Genomic DNA, 17568 nt, shown 5'->3' with positions numbered 1-17568 from the left:
TGACCTCGGACTCCAAAGCCCGGGCTCTTTCCACTGAGCCACGCTGCTTCCCCTTGAAGGCAGGGGTAGTGTCTGCCAGCCCTCTTGTACTTTCCCAAGCGCCCAGGACAGCGTCCCGTCGGCAGGGCGCACTTAATTATTTACAATAGATAAATATATAAATAATATTTATTTACAATATTTATATATTTATTTATAATAAATATAATAACAAAAATTATTTATTTGACTTGTACGTATCTGTTCTATTTTATTTTGTTAGTATGTTTGGCTTTGTTCTCTGTCTCCCCCTTTTCGACTGTGAGCCCACTGTTGGGTAGGGACCGTCTCTAGATGTTGCCAACTTGGACTTCCCAAGCGCTTAGTACAGTGCTCTGAAGCAGCTCAGGGCCACGCAGATTCCCGCCTTCCTTCCTTCAGTCGTATTTATTGAGCGCTTACTGTGTGCAGAGCGCTGTACTGAGCGCTTGGGAAGTCCAGGTTGGCAACATCGAGAGACGGTCCCTACCCAACAGTGGGCTCACAGGGTACAAGACAAAGAGGAATCGAGGATCACGCCAAGGGTAAGGGCTCGTGCGACAGGACTCATTCCTTCAGTCGTATTTATTGAGCGCTTACTGTGTGCAGAGCACTGTACTAAACGCGTGGGAAAGCACAGTACAACAATCTGCAGTGATGGGAAACTCAGGGGGAGATGAGGAGCTCTGTTTTAAGTTGGCGGCGACGGCGGCGGGAGGTGTGTGGATGGCAGGAGGAAATGCCAGGCCGCGGAGGAGCGGGAGATTGGGGAGTCATCCGCGTAGAGATGGGAGTTGAAGCCTACTGTCTGAAAGCCCCCCGAGTTCTTCCCCGGGAAGCGTGGTGAACCAGGAAGGTCCGGGGGTGGAGGGGGCAACCCTCACCTCCCAGGGGTTCCGGAAAGGGGCCTCTCTCCCCCTTGCAGAGACGGGAAGACTGAGGCCCAGGGCAGAGGTGGGATCAGCCTCTGCTCTGAGCTCCCCCAACCCTCCCTCCCCCCCCGCCCCGTGCAGGTCAACGACAACTACAAGGTCTCCTTCCTCCTCCCCAACCTGAAAAAGGTCAACGGGAGGGACACGTCCGCGCTGACCGACCACGTCCAGGTCCTGAACCGGGAGCTGACCAGCCGGGTAAGGCGGGCGGCCCGGGACGGACGGACGGAGGGAGGGGGCGGTCGGGACGCCGGCCCATCCCCGGGATGACCGCCTCTCTCCCGGCCAGGTGGCCGCCCACTGGGAGAAGAGCTTCCGGGCGCGAGCGGGGCCCCGAGCGCGGGCCGGAGTGGTGCGCAAGGACTTCATGAGGTCCGTCCTGCGGGAGGTCCAGTACGGGCCCAAGTTCCTCAGCGAGTTCACCCAGTGGCGGGTACGTGCCCGGCTCCTCTCTGTCCCCCAGTGCCCGCTGACTCCTCCTGGACTGTAAGTTCTCTGTGCTTGTTGTTCTGTCGTCCACTCCCGGGCACTCAGTACAGTGCTCACCTGCACCCAATAAGCCCGATTAACTGAATGAGTGACCGCTGCCCCTCTCGCCCCGTCCCCCGCAGGTGAAGGTGATCGCGGAGGAGCTCCTGGCATCGCATCTGAGTGGCGGGGACGGAGGGCAGACGTCAGCCGACCCCCCGGGGGACAGCCCGGAGGAGGCGGAGGGTCCAGAGGAGGCTGGAAGCCAGGAGACCGCGGTGAGGAGGCGCGGGATGTTTTCTTGGTTGCATTTTATTTTATAATGGTCTTTCAAGGCGTACCGTGGGCTGGGCACCGTACTGAGCATTGGGATAGGTAGAAGATAATCAGGTCGGGCACGGTCCCTGGCCCTCGTGGGGCTCGCGGTCTTCATCCCCATTTTACAGACGGGGGAGCTGAGGCCCCAAGAAGTCAAGTGACCTGCCCATGGTTACATAGCAGACCATCCCAGGCCTGGGCTCTTTCCACTAGGCTGCCCTGCCTCTGAGTAGTGTCTGAGTGGGCAAACTCTGGATAATGGGCTTCCCCGCCTGAACTAGCTGGTGCCTGGAGGGGTGGGCCCAGGGCCAGACCGCCCCCTCCAAAACACACACACAGACACAAACACTCTCTCTATTTTGCCAACTTGTACTTCCCAAGCGCTTAGTACAGTGCTCTGCACACAGTAAGCGCTCAATAAATATGATTGATTGTGGTAACCCCCTCTCTCTGGGGGCCCTGATGACTGACAAGCAGAAAGTTCGTTCATTCATTCATTCAATCATATTTATTGAGCGCTTACTGTGTGCCGAGCACTGTACTAAGTGCTTGGGAAGTCCAAGTTGGCAAATATAGAGACGGTCCCTACCCAACAGTGGGCTCACAGTCTAGAAGGGGGAGACAGAGAACAAAACCAAACATATTAACAAAATAAAATACATAGAATAGGCACAAATAAAATAGAGTAATAAATACATATAAACATATATACAGGTGGTGTGGGGAGGGGAAGGAGGTAAGGGGGTGGGGGGGAGAGGAAGGAGGCGGCTCAGTGTGGGAAGGCCTCCTGGAGGAGGTGAGCTCTCAGTAGGGCCTTGAAGGGAGGAAGAGAGCTAGCTTGGCGGATGGGCGGAGGGAGGAAGAAAGTTCTTCCTCCCTGTCTGACTCAGATCCCTCCTGCTGCTCTGGTGGGGAACAGCTACTTCTCACCAAAGCTGGGGCCGGTGGCAAGGGGTTTGCAGGGGAGGGCGGGGACAACCAAGGCTAGAAAGCAGAAGCCCACCCAGCTTTTTTTTCCTTGTCTCTCTCTCTCCCCAGCCCACCCCCAGGAAGAGGAAGGATCTGTCATCCCAGACCCTGTCCCCAGTGAAGCGGGCTCGCTCCTCCCCGCCCTCCAGCGTGGCCAGCATCCAGCTGACCCCGAAGAGGCCCAGCCGCCAGGCCCCCTCCTCCAGCCAGCGCCCGCCGCCCGCCGGGCAAAGCGACGGACGGACGCCCCCGGCCAGCGCGGGGGAGCCGGCCGGCACCGGGGCCGACGGCGAGGTGAGGCCGGGGGCCGCCGGGGCTCCGGTCCCCGCTGCCCACGCCCGCCCGGGGCACTGCCCAACTGCCCTCCCTGTTGCAGGCCGGGCTGAGCCTGGAACCGCTGCACTTGCTGCAGTGCCACAGCAAAGCCAACAGCCCCGACGACTTCAGCACCCAGCTGTGGGCCTGCGCCTTCGAGCCGCCCCTGGAGCCCGGTCAGTCTCCCCGCCCCGTCCCGTCCCGCCCCGCCGGACCCTCCCTCCCCCCGCCCCAACACCCTCCCCGTCTCCCGCCCTCCCCAGGCCCGGCAGGCCGCCCGTCCCACACCGTGGCCACGGCCGGCGGCGAGTCAGTGTGCGTCACGGACTGTGAGAGCGGCCTCGTCCTCAACAAGTACAAAGTGCCCGGGGAGGTAAGTGCTCCCGTGCGGTCCCCTCTTCTCCTCCGCCCTCCCGGTCGTGGGCCCGCGCCTCCCGCCCTGCCCCCGCCTTCCCCAGGAGTTCTTCACCGTGGCCTGGACGGCGCTGACCATGCTCACCGCGGACGGGCGCAAGAAGCGCTACGGCGTGCTGGCGGCGGCGGGCCGCAGGGGCGTGGTCAAGCTGATCCACGTCCGGGCCGGCTTCTGCTACGGCGAGATCAAGGCGCACCGCAAGCCCGTCGCCACCGCCTGCTTCAGCCCGGCCCACGAGACCCACCTCTACAGTGAGAGCCGGGCCCCGGGGGGGAGGCCGCCGCGGGCCCCCCGCTCTGCCCCCTGACCCCTCTTCTCGTCCCCTCCCCAACCCAGCCGCCTCCTACGACAAGCGGATCATCCTGTGGGACATCGGCGTCCCCGACTGCGAGTACAACTTCAAGGCCAGGTGAGGGTCCGGCGGGGCGGCCGGGGGGGGGACGGTGACGACCACGGGCGCAGGCTCAGCCTCCCCGTGGTCCCGCCCAGCCAGCTGCTGGTGCTGGAGGCCAACTCGACGCCGCTGCGCCTGTGCCCGGCGGCCCCGTGCCCGGCCCGCTGCCTCCTGGCCGGCTGCGAGGACGGCTGCCTGGCGTGGGACGTGCGGCTGGACTGGCCCCAGAAGCGCCGGGGCTGGGAGGCGCGCTTCCTGCTCCCCGAGGGCCCGCGGCCCGGGGGCCGGCGCGTCGACGGGCTGGCCTTCGTGGACGACGACGTGGTGGGTGAGTGCCGGCCGGCCGGGTGACCGATGAGGGGAGGGACGGCCCGGGGTCCGGCGGCCCCCTCACCGTCGCCCACCCCCCCAGCGACCAAGGGCGGCCGGCCGGGCTCCATCACCCTGTGGAGCTGGAGCCGGAGCTGGCCGGGCTCGGCCCGGAGCGGGCCGCAGCAGAAGGTGGAGGTGGTCATCCTGGCCCAGCTGCAGTGGGCCGACACCGACCTGCCGTACCTCACCCTCAGCGCCTGCCCCGGTGAGTTGGGGGGCCGGGGGGGTCGTCCGCGGGGGAGCCCCCCCCGTCGCGGGTGGTCTCCCCCAACCCCCGCGCCTGCGTTGCAGAGGCGGGCTACCTCTTCTGCGGCGACGAGGAGGGGAGCGTGTGGGTGTACGACGTTGCCCGCTGCCTCCGCCGACAGCCCCGGGACCGGGTGCCCCCCACCCAGGTGAGGACGGGCCCCCCCACCCCCACGGGGGGAGAGCTGGGGGTGGGGCCTCTCGGCGGTGACCACCACCCCGGGCCCCCTCGCCCACAGATCCTGAAGTGGCCGGCCCTCCGCGGCCGGGCCCCCGGGCCGGAGCAGACCCTGATCAACACGGTCAGCGCGGACCCCAGCCTCACCTACCTGGTGGCCGTGACGGACACCAACATCACGGCCATCTGGAAGAAGCAGTAGGGGCGGCCGCCGGGCCCCGCCCACCCGCTTTCGCTTTTATTAAAGTCCGTTTATTGAAGAGCCCGCGCCCTCATGGATGAGGGCGCGCTGTGTACACCGAGGGGAGGTGGGGCCCTCATTCAATGCCTTCCTGCTTGTCTTTGATGGCGACCTGGGGGGAGAGAGAGAGAGAGAGGAAGAGTGTGAGTGGCGTCCGTCCCAGCCGGGGAGGTGGTCCGGGCGGCCCCCCGTCCCGTCCCGGCGGCCTGACCCGAAAGCGCTCCTCCAGCAGGGACAGCTCGCTGATGAGGTCCGTGATGGCGTTGGTGAAGGCCTCCTGGGGGCTGTAGTCGGGGGTGGTCTGGACCCGGATGATGATCTTGTGCTCCAGCGGGTGGGGAACCTTGTAGCCGGCGAAAAGCACCTGCGGGTCTTTGAGCAGCTGCCTGCAGCGGGGGGGGGGGGGGGAGTTGGGGAGGGGTCTTACGGACGCTTCTCCCTCCCCAGGACGCTTCCCGCAGGAGCTGACTTCCTAGTGGGGCTCAGGAGAGGAGCGACCCACAAGGTTTGGACACGGGGAGCAAGGCACGGGGATCCCCCGAGCCCAGCCTGGGAGCGGCCTCCGTCTCCTCCCCCATTTTTTTTAAATTAATAATAATAATAATGGCATTTATTAAATAATGCCATTATTATTATTATAAATGCCTCAGTCTCCTCCCCCATTTTTTTAAATTAATAATAATAATAATGGCATTTATTAAATAATGCCATTATTATTATTATTATAAATGCCTCAGTCTCCTCCCCCATTTTTAAAAATTAATAATAATAATGGCATTTATTAAATGCCATTATTATTATTATAAATGCCTCAGTCTCCTCCCCCATTTTTTAAAATTAATAATAATAATAATGACATTTATTAAATAATGCCATTATTATTATTATAAATGCCTCAGTCTCCTCCCCCATTTTTTTAAATTAATAATAATAATAATAATAATGGCATTTATTAAGCACTTACTATTTGCAAAGCACCGTTCTAAGCACTGGGGAGGATGCAAGGTGACAATAATAATAGTATTGGTTAAGCACTTACGATGTGCAAAGCCCTGTTCTAAGTGCTGTGGAGGTTACAGGGTGATCAGGCTGTCCCACGGTCTTCATCCCCATTTTCCAGATGAGGGAACTGAGGCCCGGAGAAGTCAAGTGGCTTGCCTAAAGTCACCCAGCTGACAACTGGCGGAGCTGGGATTAGAACCCATGACCTCGGACTCCAAAGCCCGGGCTCTTTCCAGTGAGCCACGCTGCTTCCCTGCCATGGTCCCAATCCCTCAAGGGGGCTCACATATCCACAATTTATTTTAATGCCTGCTCCTCTCTAGACCCAACACCGTTTTTTTTTTTTTAATTCAAATGGTACTTGTTAAGCACTTACTATGTGCCAGGCACTGTACTAAGCGCAGGGGTAGATGCAAGAAAGTCAGGTCGGACACGGTCTCTGTCCCACCATTGAAGGAGCAGGTGCTGAACCCCCATTTTACAGACGAGGTAACTGGGGCCCAGAAGGAGTGAAGTGACTTGCCCAAAGTCACCCAGCAGACGAGTGGCAGGGTTGGGATAATAACTGTGTTATTTGTTAGGCGCTTACTAGGTGCCAGGCACTGTACTGGAGAAGCAGTGTGGCTCAGTGGAAAGAGCACAGACTTTAGAGTCAATCAATCAATAAATATGATTGATTGATTGATTCCCATGCACTTAGTACAGTGCTCTGCACACAGTAAGTGCTCAATATATACGATTGAATGAATGAATAGTAGGCGCTCAGTAAATACCACTGATGGATCATTGATGGATTAGAGAAGCAGCATGGCTCAGTGGGAAGAGCCCGGGCTTTGGAGTCAGAGGTCATGGGTTCAAATCCTGGCTCCGCCAATTGTCAGCTGGGTGACTTCGGGCAAGTCACTTCACTTCTCTGTGCCTCAGTTCCCTCATCTGTAAAATGGGGATGAAGACTGTGAGCCCCCCGTGCACAACCTGCTCACCTTGTAACCTCCCCAGCGCTTAGAACAGTGCTTTGCACATAGTAAGCGCTTAATAAATGCCATCATTATTATTATTACTAAGCCCTGGGCTGGCTACAAGCAAGTCGGATTGGACGCAGTCCTGGAGTAGACTCTTTCCACAGGGCCCTATTCCTTGTGTATACCACAAGTGCCTTGGAGAAGCAGCGTGGCTCAGTGGAAAGAGCCCGGGCTTTGGAGTCAGAGGTCATGGGTTCAAATCCCGGCTCCGCCCCTTGTCAGCTGGGTGACTTTGGGCAAGTCACTTCACTTCTCTGGGCCTCAGTGCCCTCATCTGTAAAATGGGGATTAAGACTGTGAGCCCCCCGTGGGACAACCTCATCACCTTGTAACCTCCCCAGCGCTTAGAAAAGTGCTTTGCACATAGTAAGCGCTTAATACATATTATCGTTATTATTATTATTACCAACTCTGTTACATTGTACCGCCTCAAGGAGCATGGCCTCCTCTGGGCCTCAGTTCCCCCACCTGGAAAATGGGGATGAAGCCTGTGAGCCCCATGTGGGACAGAGACTGTGTCCAAACTGATTACCTTGTATCAACTCCAGTGCTTAGAACAGTGCTTGGCACATAGTAAGTGCTTAACAAATACCATTTTTATTAGTAGTAGTAGTAAAAGGAGCTCAGGCCTAGGAGGCAGAGGGCCTGAGTTCTAATCCTAGCTCTGCCACTCATCTGGGTGACCTCCGGCAACTTACTTAACTTCTTGGTGCCTCAGTTTCCTTACCTGCAGAATGGGGATTCAATACCTCCCTCCTACTTAGACTTCGAGCCCCCCCGTGGGGCCTATGATCTTGTGTAGACCCCAGTGCTTAGCACAGTGCTTGGCCCATAGTAATAAATACCACTGATTGGTTGAGGCCCTCCCTAGGGACTGTCTCTATGTGTTGCCAACTTGTACTTCCCAAGTGCTTAGTACAGTGCTCGGCACACAGTAAGCGCTCAATAAATACGATTGATTGATTCCCTGATGGAAGTGCTTGGCCCTTGGTAATAAATACCACTGATGGGTTGAGGCCCTCCCTAGGGACTGTCTCTATGTGCTGCCGACTTGTACTTCCCAAGCGCTTAGTGCAGTGCTCTGCACACAGTAAGTGCTCAATAAATACAATTGATTGATTCCCTGATGGAATGCCTACTGTCCCCAAGCTATCCCCACCCAAACCCACCCCAACTAAAACTCCAGCCCTGCTGGGCCCCCCAGCTGTTTGAATCGCTCCAGAAGGGCTGAGCTTACCTATTACAATGGTTACACTGTCCTCTCCCAAGTGCTTAGTACAGTGCTCTGCACACGGTAAGCACTCAGTAAATAAGACCGATCGACCGACTGACGTATCCCAGCACAAACGCGGCACCCGTGCCCTTCTTCCTCGTCTCATCTCTTGCCCACAACCTCGGGGTCGCCGCCTCCTCCTCCTCCTCCATCCTTCCCTGCCAGTCAGTTCTGACTGGACTGGGGCCGTCGCCCCCCGCCAACCTCTCCGCTGCCCGGCCCGTGGCCCGATGTCCCCCTGCCTCAAACGAATCCCCCCTCACCATGGGGCCCCACCTGACTCCTCTGCTGTCTTCCCCCGCGGGGCAGCTCCTCCATTTCCCTGGCCTGGCCTGGCCTCCCCACGGCAGATTCTCCCCATGTTCAAAGCCCTCCTAAAATCCCACCTCCTCCAACAAGCCTTCCCTGATTAATCTCCCAGCACCGGAAACCTGAACCACCCCTTTGGTCAAGTCTTGCAATTATTTACACCCTCCTGTGTGTGCATGTGTGAGCTTGATTTAATTGATTTTTATGTGGGCAGAGGTGTCTACCACCTCTGTTGTGTTGTACTCTCCCAAGCCCTTACTACGGTGCTCTGAACACTGTAATACACTCAATAAATACCACCGATTGATGATGAATAGTCGGAGTGTGTCATTTCATTAGTCCGTTCTTCCCAAGTGCTTTAGTACGGTGTACCACACCAAGTGGGCACTCAGTAAGTGTTATTACAACTCCTATCTGTAGTATACTTTGTTGCCCGCTGCCTCCACCAGACTGTAAGCTCTTCGAGGGCAGTGACCGTGAAGAAGCGGTGTGGCCTCGTGGAAAGACTGTGGGAGTCAAGACATCTGAGTTCCAATCCCAGGAGAAACAGCATGGATCAGTGGAAAGAGCCCGGGCTTTGGAGTCAGAGGTCATGGGTTCAAATCCACGCTCTGTGACTTTGGGCAAGTCACTTTACTTCTCTGAGCCCCTCGTGGGACAACTTGATCACCTTGTAGCCTCCCCAGCGCTTAGGACAGTGCTTTGCACATAGTAAGCGCTTAATAAATGCCATCATTATTATTATTATTATTACTTGCCTGCAGTGTGGCCTTGGGCCACACTTACTTTCTCTGGGTCTCACTTTCCTGATCTTCAAAACGGGATCAAATATCCGTTCTCGCTCCCACCTAGATTTTGAAGCGGCGTGGCTCAGTGGAAAGAGCCCGGGCTTTGGAGTCATAGGTCATGGGTTCAAATCCCAGCCCCGCCAATTGTCAGCTGTGTGACTTTGGGCAAGTCACTTAACTTCTCTGGGCCTCAGTTACCTCATCTGGAAAATGGGGATGAAGACTGTGAGCGCCCCCCCCCTCCGTTGGACAACCTGATCATCATCATCATCAATCGTATTTATTGAGCGCTTACTGTGTGCAGAGCACTGTACTAAGCGCTTGGGAAGTACAAGTTGGCAACATAATCAACAACCTGATCACCTTGTAACCTCCCCAGCGCTTAGAACAGTGCTTTGCACAGAGTAAGCACTTAATAAATGCCATTATTATTATTATTATGTGGGGCAGATTGCTCCCAGTCCAATCTGCTCTACCCCCAGTGCTTAGCACAGTGCCAGGGTACAGAGCAGGTGCTTTCACAAATATCGAAATAATATTAATGATTACTGCGGTATCTGTCACATACTCAAAATACAATTATCATCATGACTACTGATGCTATTGTACTCTCACAGTGCTCAGCACACAGTAAGTGCTCAATTGCTCCCTTGCTCATGGCTCCACCCACTCAGCTTTCACACATGTCCCCCAAAAAGCTTGTCCATTCCCACTCACCTCCTCCAATCCCTTGCCCTGCACCTATTCTTCTGGGAGTGGGTGGGGAGACAGACAAGACATACCTCCCCCCTCCTAAACCCTCCGCAGTCTGGTTTCCACCCCCTTCACTCCCCTGTGGCCGGCGATGACCTCCACTCCCTCCCAATTAATAATAATAATAACGATGGCATTTATTAAGCGCTTACTCTGTGCAAAGCACTGTTCTAAGCGCTGGGGAGGTTACAAGGTGATCAGGTTGTCCCACGGGGGGCTCACAGTCTTAATCCCCATTTTACAGATGAGGTAACTGAGGCACAGAGAAGTGAAATGACTTGCCCACACAGCTGACAATTGGCGGAGCCGGCATTCAAACCCATGACCTGTGACTCCAAAGCCCGGGCTCTTTCCACTGAGCCACGCTTGCAATTCTCCTTGACCTCTCTGTCACTGGCTGCTGGACCGCTCCCGCCTCCTGGAAGCACCATTTAACCTGGGTTTTTCTGGTACGGTTTCTTTTTTTTTTTATTTTGATTTTTTTAATGGCGTCTGTTAAGCGCTTATTATGTGCCAGGCACTGTACTAAGCACTGGGGCAGCTACAAGCTCATCAGGTTGGATAAAGTCCATGTCCCACTTGGGGCTCAGTCTTAACCCTCATTTTACAGAGGAAGTAACTGAGGCCTGAAGAAGTGAAGTATATGTGTATATATGTTTGTGTGTACTTATTACTCTATTTTATTTGTACATATTTATTCTATTTATTTTATTTTGTTAATGTTTTGTTTGGTTCTCTGTCTCCCCCTTCTAGACTGTTAATCCACTGTTGGGTAGGGACCGTCTCTATATGTTGCCAACTTGGACTTCCCAAGCGCTTAGTCCAGTGCTCTGCACACAGTAAGCGCTCAATAAATACAACAATGAATGAATGAATGAAGTGACTGGCCCACGGTCACCCTGCATACAAGTGGCAGAGCCGGGATGAGAACCCAGATCCTTCTGAATCCCAGGCCACACCGCTTCTCTCCTGGTTTTCCTCATCGCGATTTTGGTCACGTTGACAGGCTCCTTTTCGGCCTCCGGTACCTTAACCGTGGAAGTCCCTCGGGACCCTGTCCCGGATCCCCTCTTCTCCTGGCTCTCACACCTTCCAGGTGCCAACTCTATGCCAATCTACTTCCCTAACCCCATCTCTCTCCCCTGCAATCCCACATTCCCAAATCTCCCTCTCCGCCGTCTCCCATCTCCTTCTGCCTCCGGGTCATCTGTACTTGGATGTCCCGCCGATGCGGTAAGCTAAGCACGGCCACAAGTGAAATTCACCTTTTTGCTCTTAAGCACTTTGTCACTCCCCTCAACCCCACAGCACCTATGTAAAAGTCCGTATACTCTCTCATTTCCCCTTCATTTCTCATCCTCTTCATTTCTCTCATTTCTTATCCCGATTTTGGTCACCTTGACGGGCTCCTTTTCGGCCTCTGGTACCTTAACCGTAACTGCCCATCAGTCATTTGTATTTACGTGTTTTGTTTACTTCTTTTGACGTCTGCCTGCCCCCTTCTTGACCTTAAGCCCGCTGTGGGCAGGAATTGCCTCTATTGCTGAACTGTACTTTCTAAGCGTTTAGTACAGTACTCTGCACACGGTAAGCGCTCCATAAATACGATCGAATGAACGAATGAATTTATTGAGCACTGTACAACAGAACAATACAACGGACACATTCCCTGCCCACAACCAGCTTACAGTCTAAGGGGGAGACAGGCATTAATAGAAATAAATAATAATGTCCGTCTGCCCTTGTAAGCTTCTTAAGGGCAGGGATGGTGTCTACCAACTCTGCTGTACCGGACTCTCCCGGGCACTTACTACAGTGCTCTCTGCCCACAGTAAGCACTATAGATGAGTTAACTGATAGCTCCTCTCCTCATTCATTCACTGTCGTATTTATTGAGCGCTTACTGTGTGCAGAGCACTGTACTAAGCGAACTCTATCATCACTGCTGACACCCGGCCCCCCTCGTCCTCCCTCCACCCCTTCCAGGCCTACAATCTCAGCCTTATCCTGACTTCTCACTCCCTTTCACCTGTTAGCTTTCGGCCTATTCTCTAAATCCAACAGTCCACTACTCCTCCCTTGACCCCAGCCCTCCTAAAACCTCCCGTCCCCCAACACATCACCCGAGTCGTTTCTCCCCAAAGCCAAACCCTACCACTTGTGTCAGCATTTATTTATACCCAGCCCTCGGCCCTTTCGTCCATAACCCCACTCCTGTACGACGACTGCCTGTTCACTTGGTAATCGGGCGACTACTTGGTAAATCTTTTTATTTTCCTCTCTCCCGTCAGAGTGGAAGCTCCTTGTTGGTAGGGAAAAGGTCTCAGGCTCCTGTTAGGCTTTCCTAAGCGCTTAGTACAGCGCCTGGTACCCAGTGAGCACTCGATAAATACCATTACTGCCACCACCACTACCGGTCCTGTCGTTCTTTCCCCCGACCTATCCGCTCTCTTCTCCCTCAGTGTCTCAGTTCACACTCTTTGCTCTGCCCGAGCTCACCTCCTCACTCTGCTTCCTCCTCACCTTTCCCACCGCTGACCCCCTGGCTCCCACTCCCGCCTGGAATTGCCTCCCCGTTTAACTCGGCCCGAAGCCAGCTCTCCCCATTTCCACGAGGAATTCCCTCAATCATTTTTCTTCTCCTCCCTGTTATCACCTTGGCACTTTTGTCGCTGTCTCCCACTGCACGGTGAGCTCCTTGCTGGCAGGGATTGGGTTTGTCTACCTCCCAAGCACTCTGCCAACAGTCAATAAATCCCGCTAACTGACGGAGAAATTGACTGACCGATTGGCTTCTCCCTGTTCCCAGCCAGCTCTCTCCACTTCAAATACCGGCTCCCTCCCGGCTTCGTCCCCGAGCTCCCCACCCTCACAGCATTCCCACAGCCTGCTCTGATCTGCCAGACTTCAGCCCTCCCGCAAGCCCTCCTCACCAGGAAGCCTGTCTGATTTCTACCAGACCCATTCCTATCAAACAAACCACCTCCTTGAGCAGAACTGCGTCCACGAATCCACTCCCCCGTCAGCCCTCCGGATAGTCGACTGTAGATTCACTGACTCCTTGGCTCCGTCTTTATCCTCTTTGACTGTGGGCAGCCTTCCACGCTGTCGACCACCCCCTTCCATGTGTGGTTTGGACTGTGTCCAATGTGACTGACTTGCATCTACCCCGGCACTTAACAAATACCATTAAAAAGCAAAACAAAAACCTTATCTAATCGTGACGTCACTGACACTATCCTCTCCCGGTTCTCCACCTGGCTCTCTGGTCACTCTCGCAGTCCCTTTCATGGGCTCCTCCTCGGCTTCTCAGAACTGGTGGACAGGGACTGTGTCCAGCCTGATCAGCTTCTATCTACCCCAGCGCTTAGTACAGTGCCTGGCACATAATAAGCTCTTAAATGCCACAAGACTCCCCAAAATAAACAAAACCCGCCCTCCACAAACAACCCAAACCCGTGGGGATCCTCAAGGCTCAGTTCTGAGTCCCCTTCTGGTCTCCATCTATAACTCACTCCCTTGGAGACCTCATTCACTCCCAACTCCCACGCCTTCAACTACCGTCTCCATGGGGGTGATTCCCAAATCTCCCTCTCCAGCCCCGATCTCTCTCCTCCTCTGCAGTCTCGCACCTCCCTCCTGCCTTTGGGATGCCTTTACTTGGATGTCCCGCCGGCACCCCGAACCTCGGCGTCTCCGAAATGGCCTCGTCTTCCCATCCAAACCCTCTCCTCCCCCCGAACTTCCCATCCCCGAGGACACCACCACTATCCTCCCCATCTCTCGGTCCCACCACCTTGGTATGATCTCATTACCTCCTATCTCTCTTTCAGTCAGTTGCCAAATCTATCATTTCCATCATCACGGGACCTCCAGAATCCGTCCCTCCCTCTCTGTCCAAACTGCCGCCACCCTGCTCCAAGCCGTTCCTATATCCTGCTCTGACTACTCCAGAGGCCTCCTCGCGGCCCTCCCGCCTCTCCCTTCCCCCGTGCGTACTTTCCTCTGCTGCCAGGTCATGTTTCTGAATCATAGTTTTCACACATCGTCCCTCAACTCAGAAACTGCCAATGGTTTTGCCCGGCCCTCTCTTTATCAAGCAGAAACTCCTGGCCGCAGGTTTTAAGGACTTCCATCCCCAATACACAGCCTCACTCCTCTCCCGCTACACCCCGGCCCGCACGCTTCGCTCCTCTAAAACCACCATGCCACGCGCTTGCCGTCAACTTCGTGCTCACACCCTTCCCTCCCGCTTCTCATTCATTCATTCGTATTTATTGAGCGCTTACTATGTGCAGAGCACTGTACTAAGCGCTTGGGAAGTACAAGCAGCAACATATAGAGACGGTCCCTACCCAACAGCGGGCTCACAGTCTAGAAGGGGGAGACAGGCAACAAAACAAAGCATATTAATCAAATAAAATAGATAGAATAGTAAACATGAACAAGTAAAATAGAGTAATGAATCTGTACAAACATATATACAGGTGCTGTGGGGAGGGGAAGGAGGTAAGGTGGGGGCTTTTATGGGGCCACACCACTGCTCTCCCCGGCTTCCAGGCCCTTCTGAAAGCCCGTCTCCTCCAGGAGGCCTTTCCTGATTCACCTCCCTACCCTACCTGCCCCCAGACTGTCACTCGGACCTTTCCGTATCATCTAAGGCACTTGGGTCTTCACCTCCTAATCCTTTGGGAACTCACCGCGGCGAGGGCACTTCTGTACATCTCTTCAGACTCGGTTTCAGATGCAATTGGTGTTAGTGTCTCTCTCTTTGGCTCGTTTGCCAAGTCCTCAAGTACTAACTCCCAAGCCCTCAGTACAGTGCTCCTCCCCGTATAAGCGCTTCGGCAGGCGCTACTGATGGGACGGTTCCACTTACGATTTGATGATGTTCCCCAGGGTGTGGTCTTCCTTGTTGATGGTGAAGAGGCAGGCGTTCGGCACCTTCGTGTCTTTGTTGATGGTGATCCTGGGCCCGGCGGAGAGAACAGAGTCAGAAGGATCTGCTTCTTCCCTGCCCCTCGTGTCCTGCCTCTCTCCACCCTCCCCATCTGCCTGGAGGTGCCCTGGAGATGCTCCTGGAGTCAGGAGCAAACGGGATTTTGTTTAGTCAGGGAGCAGCGAGATAGAGTTTTAGGTATCAAGGAGTCCCCACGGCGCTTAGAACAGTGCTTTGCACAGAGTAAGCGCTTAATAAATGCCATCATCATCATGTCACATAGGTGTTGCGGAAGGGGAGGGGAACCAGCACAGGACTTAACGGATGCCCAGAGTTAATGGTAAAGGGAGAGAGAAGGGCTTTTAGACTGTGAGCCCACTGTTGGGTAGGGACTGTCTCTATATGTTGCCAACTTGTACTTCCCAAGCGCTTAGTACCGTGCTCTGCACACAGTAAGCGCTCAATAAATACGACTGATTGATTGATTGATTGAGACAGAGAGAAAGGAAAACCTGGGCAATGCTGAGCTGATAATAATGATGGCATTTATTAAGCGCTTACTACGGGGGACAACCTGATCACCTTGTAACCTCCCCAGTGCTTAGAACAGTGCTTTGCACAGAGTAAGCGCTTAATAAATGCCATTATCATCATCATGTCTGCTGTGTGACCTTGGGCAAGTCACTTCACTTCTCTGCGCCTCAGTTACCTCAACTGTAAAATGGGGATGAAGACTGTGAGCCCCCCGTGGGACAGCCTGATCACTTTGTAACCTCCCCAACGCTTAGAACAGTGCTTTGCACATAGTAAGTGCTTAATAAATATCATCATTATCATCATCATCATGTCTGCTGTGTGACCTTGGGCAAGTCACTTCACTTCTCTGCGCCTTTACCTCAACAGTAAATTGGGGGTGAAGACTGTGAGCCCCCCGTGGGACAGCCTGATCACCTTGTATCCCCCACCAGCGCTTAGAACAGTGCTTTGCACATAGTAAGCACTTAATAAATGCCATTATCATCATCATCATATCATCATCATGTCTGCTGTGTGACCTTGGGCAAGTCACTTCACTTCTCTGTGCCTCTGTTACCTCAACCGTAAAATGGGGATGAAGACTGTGAGCCCACCGTGGGACAACCTGATCAATCAATCGTATTTATTGAGCGCTTACTGTGTGCAGAGCACTGTACTAAGCGCTTGGGAAGTACAAGTTGGCAACATATAGAGACGATCCCTACCCAACAGTGGGCTCACAGTCTAAAAGGGGAAGACGGAGAACACAACCAAACATATTAACAAAATAACATAAATAGAATAGATATGTACACGTAAAGTAAATAGAGTAATAAATACGTACAAACATATATACATATATACAGTTCACCTCAACTGTAAAATGGGGATGAAGACTGTGAGCCCCCCGTGGGACAACCTGAGCACCTTGTAACCTCCCCAGTGCTTAGAACAGTGCTTTGCACATAGTAAGCGCTTAATAAATGCCATTATCATCACCATCATATCATCATCATGTCTGCTGTGTGACTCTGGGCAAGTCACTTCACTTCTCTGCGCCTCAGTTACCTCAACTGTAAAATGGGGGTGAAGACTGTGAGCCCCACGGGGGACAACCTGATCACCCTGTAACCTCCCCAGCGCTTAGAACAGTGCTTTGCACATAGTAAGCGCTTAATAAATGCCATCATCATCATCATCATCATGTCTGCTGTGTGACCTGGGGCATGTCACTTCACTTCTCTGCGCCTCTGTTACCTCAACTGTCAAATGGGGGTGAAGACTGGGAGCCCCACGGGGGACAACCTGATCACCTTGTAACCTCCCCAGCGCTTAGAACAGTGCTTTCCACATAGTAAGCGCTTAACAAACGCCATCATCATCATCATCATGTCTGCTGTGTGACCTTGGGCAAGTCACTTCACTTCTCTGCGCCTCAGTTCCCTCAACTGTAAAATGGGGATGAAGACTGTGAGCCCCCCCGTGGGACCACCTGATCACCTTGTAACCTCCCCAGCGCTTAGAACAGTGCTTTGCACATAGTAAGCGCTTAATAAAATGCCATTATCATCATCATCATGTCTGCTATGTGACTTTGGGCAAGTCACTTCACTCCTCTGCGCCTCAGTTCCCTCGACTGTCAAATGGGGATGAAGACTGTGAGCCCCCCTGAGGGACAACCTGATCACCTTGTAACCTCCCCAGCGCTTAGAACAGTGCTTTGCACATAGTAAGCGCTTAATAAAATGCCATTATCATCATCATCATGTCTGCTATGTGACTTTGGGCAAGTCACTTCACTCCTCTGCGCCTCAGTTCCCTCGACTGTCAAATGGGGATGAAGACTGTGAGCCCCCCTGTGGGACAACCTGATCACCTTGTAACCTCCCCAGCGCTTAGGACAGTGCTTGGCACCTAGTAAACGCTTAACAAATGCCGTCGTTATTATTATTAGGGTGATGCTGAATGTGTCCCCCGTTTTCGGCGCCTCACTTTTTCTCTCCCTCGAAGAGCAGGAAGGACTCGAAGGCGGGAGGAGCGTTCATCTTCGGGCCGCGCCTCACAACTGACGACGAGGCCCGAGGCAAGGCCTCAGGCCCA

The 17568-nt window shown here is 54.2% G+C and overlaps 2 protein-coding genes across 2 annotated transcripts in view; one reads left to right on the top strand and one right to left on the bottom strand.

Annotated features, from left to right (window-relative positions):
* Positions 1-4906, top strand: part of LRWD1 (leucine rich repeats and WD repeat domain containing 1) — a 14380-nt gene extending 9474 nt beyond the window's left edge. The window contains exons 4-15 of the mRNA XM_038759293.1: positions 1032-1148; positions 1240-1383; positions 1562-1696; positions 2775-2999; positions 3082-3196; positions 3284-3393; positions 3479-3686; positions 3772-3844; positions 3925-4157; positions 4242-4406; positions 4493-4596; positions 4687-4906. Of these exons, the coding sequence (XP_038615221.1) occupies positions 1032-1148; positions 1240-1383; positions 1562-1696; positions 2775-2999; positions 3082-3196; positions 3284-3393; positions 3479-3686; positions 3772-3844; positions 3925-4157; positions 4242-4406; positions 4493-4596; positions 4687-4827 (1770 nt within the window). The 3' untranslated portion in view covers positions 4828-4906. The remainder of the gene's footprint in view (positions 1-1031; positions 1149-1239; positions 1384-1561; positions 1697-2774; positions 3000-3081; positions 3197-3283; positions 3394-3478; positions 3687-3771; positions 3845-3924; positions 4158-4241; positions 4407-4492; positions 4597-4686) is intronic.
* Positions 4856-17568, bottom strand: POLR2J (RNA polymerase II subunit J). The gene is made up of 4 exons (XM_038759295.1): positions 17461-17568; positions 14893-14982; positions 5078-5252; positions 4856-4978 (listed from the first exon to the last, which is right to left on the bottom strand). The coding sequence occupies exons 1-4, from the start codon at positions 17511-17513 to the stop codon at positions 4943-4945; spliced, it is 354 nt and encodes a 117-aa protein (XP_038615223.1). The 5' UTR covers positions 17514-17568; the 3' UTR covers positions 4856-4942.

Source organism: Tachyglossus aculeatus, chromosome 17 (assembly GCF_015852505.1).
Source record: "Tachyglossus aculeatus isolate mTacAcu1 chromosome 17, mTacAcu1.pri, whole genome shotgun sequence".
Taxonomy (NCBI): domain Eukaryota; kingdom Metazoa; phylum Chordata; class Mammalia; order Monotremata; family Tachyglossidae; genus Tachyglossus; species Tachyglossus aculeatus.
This window is presented reverse-complemented; position numbering and strand designations above follow the sequence as displayed.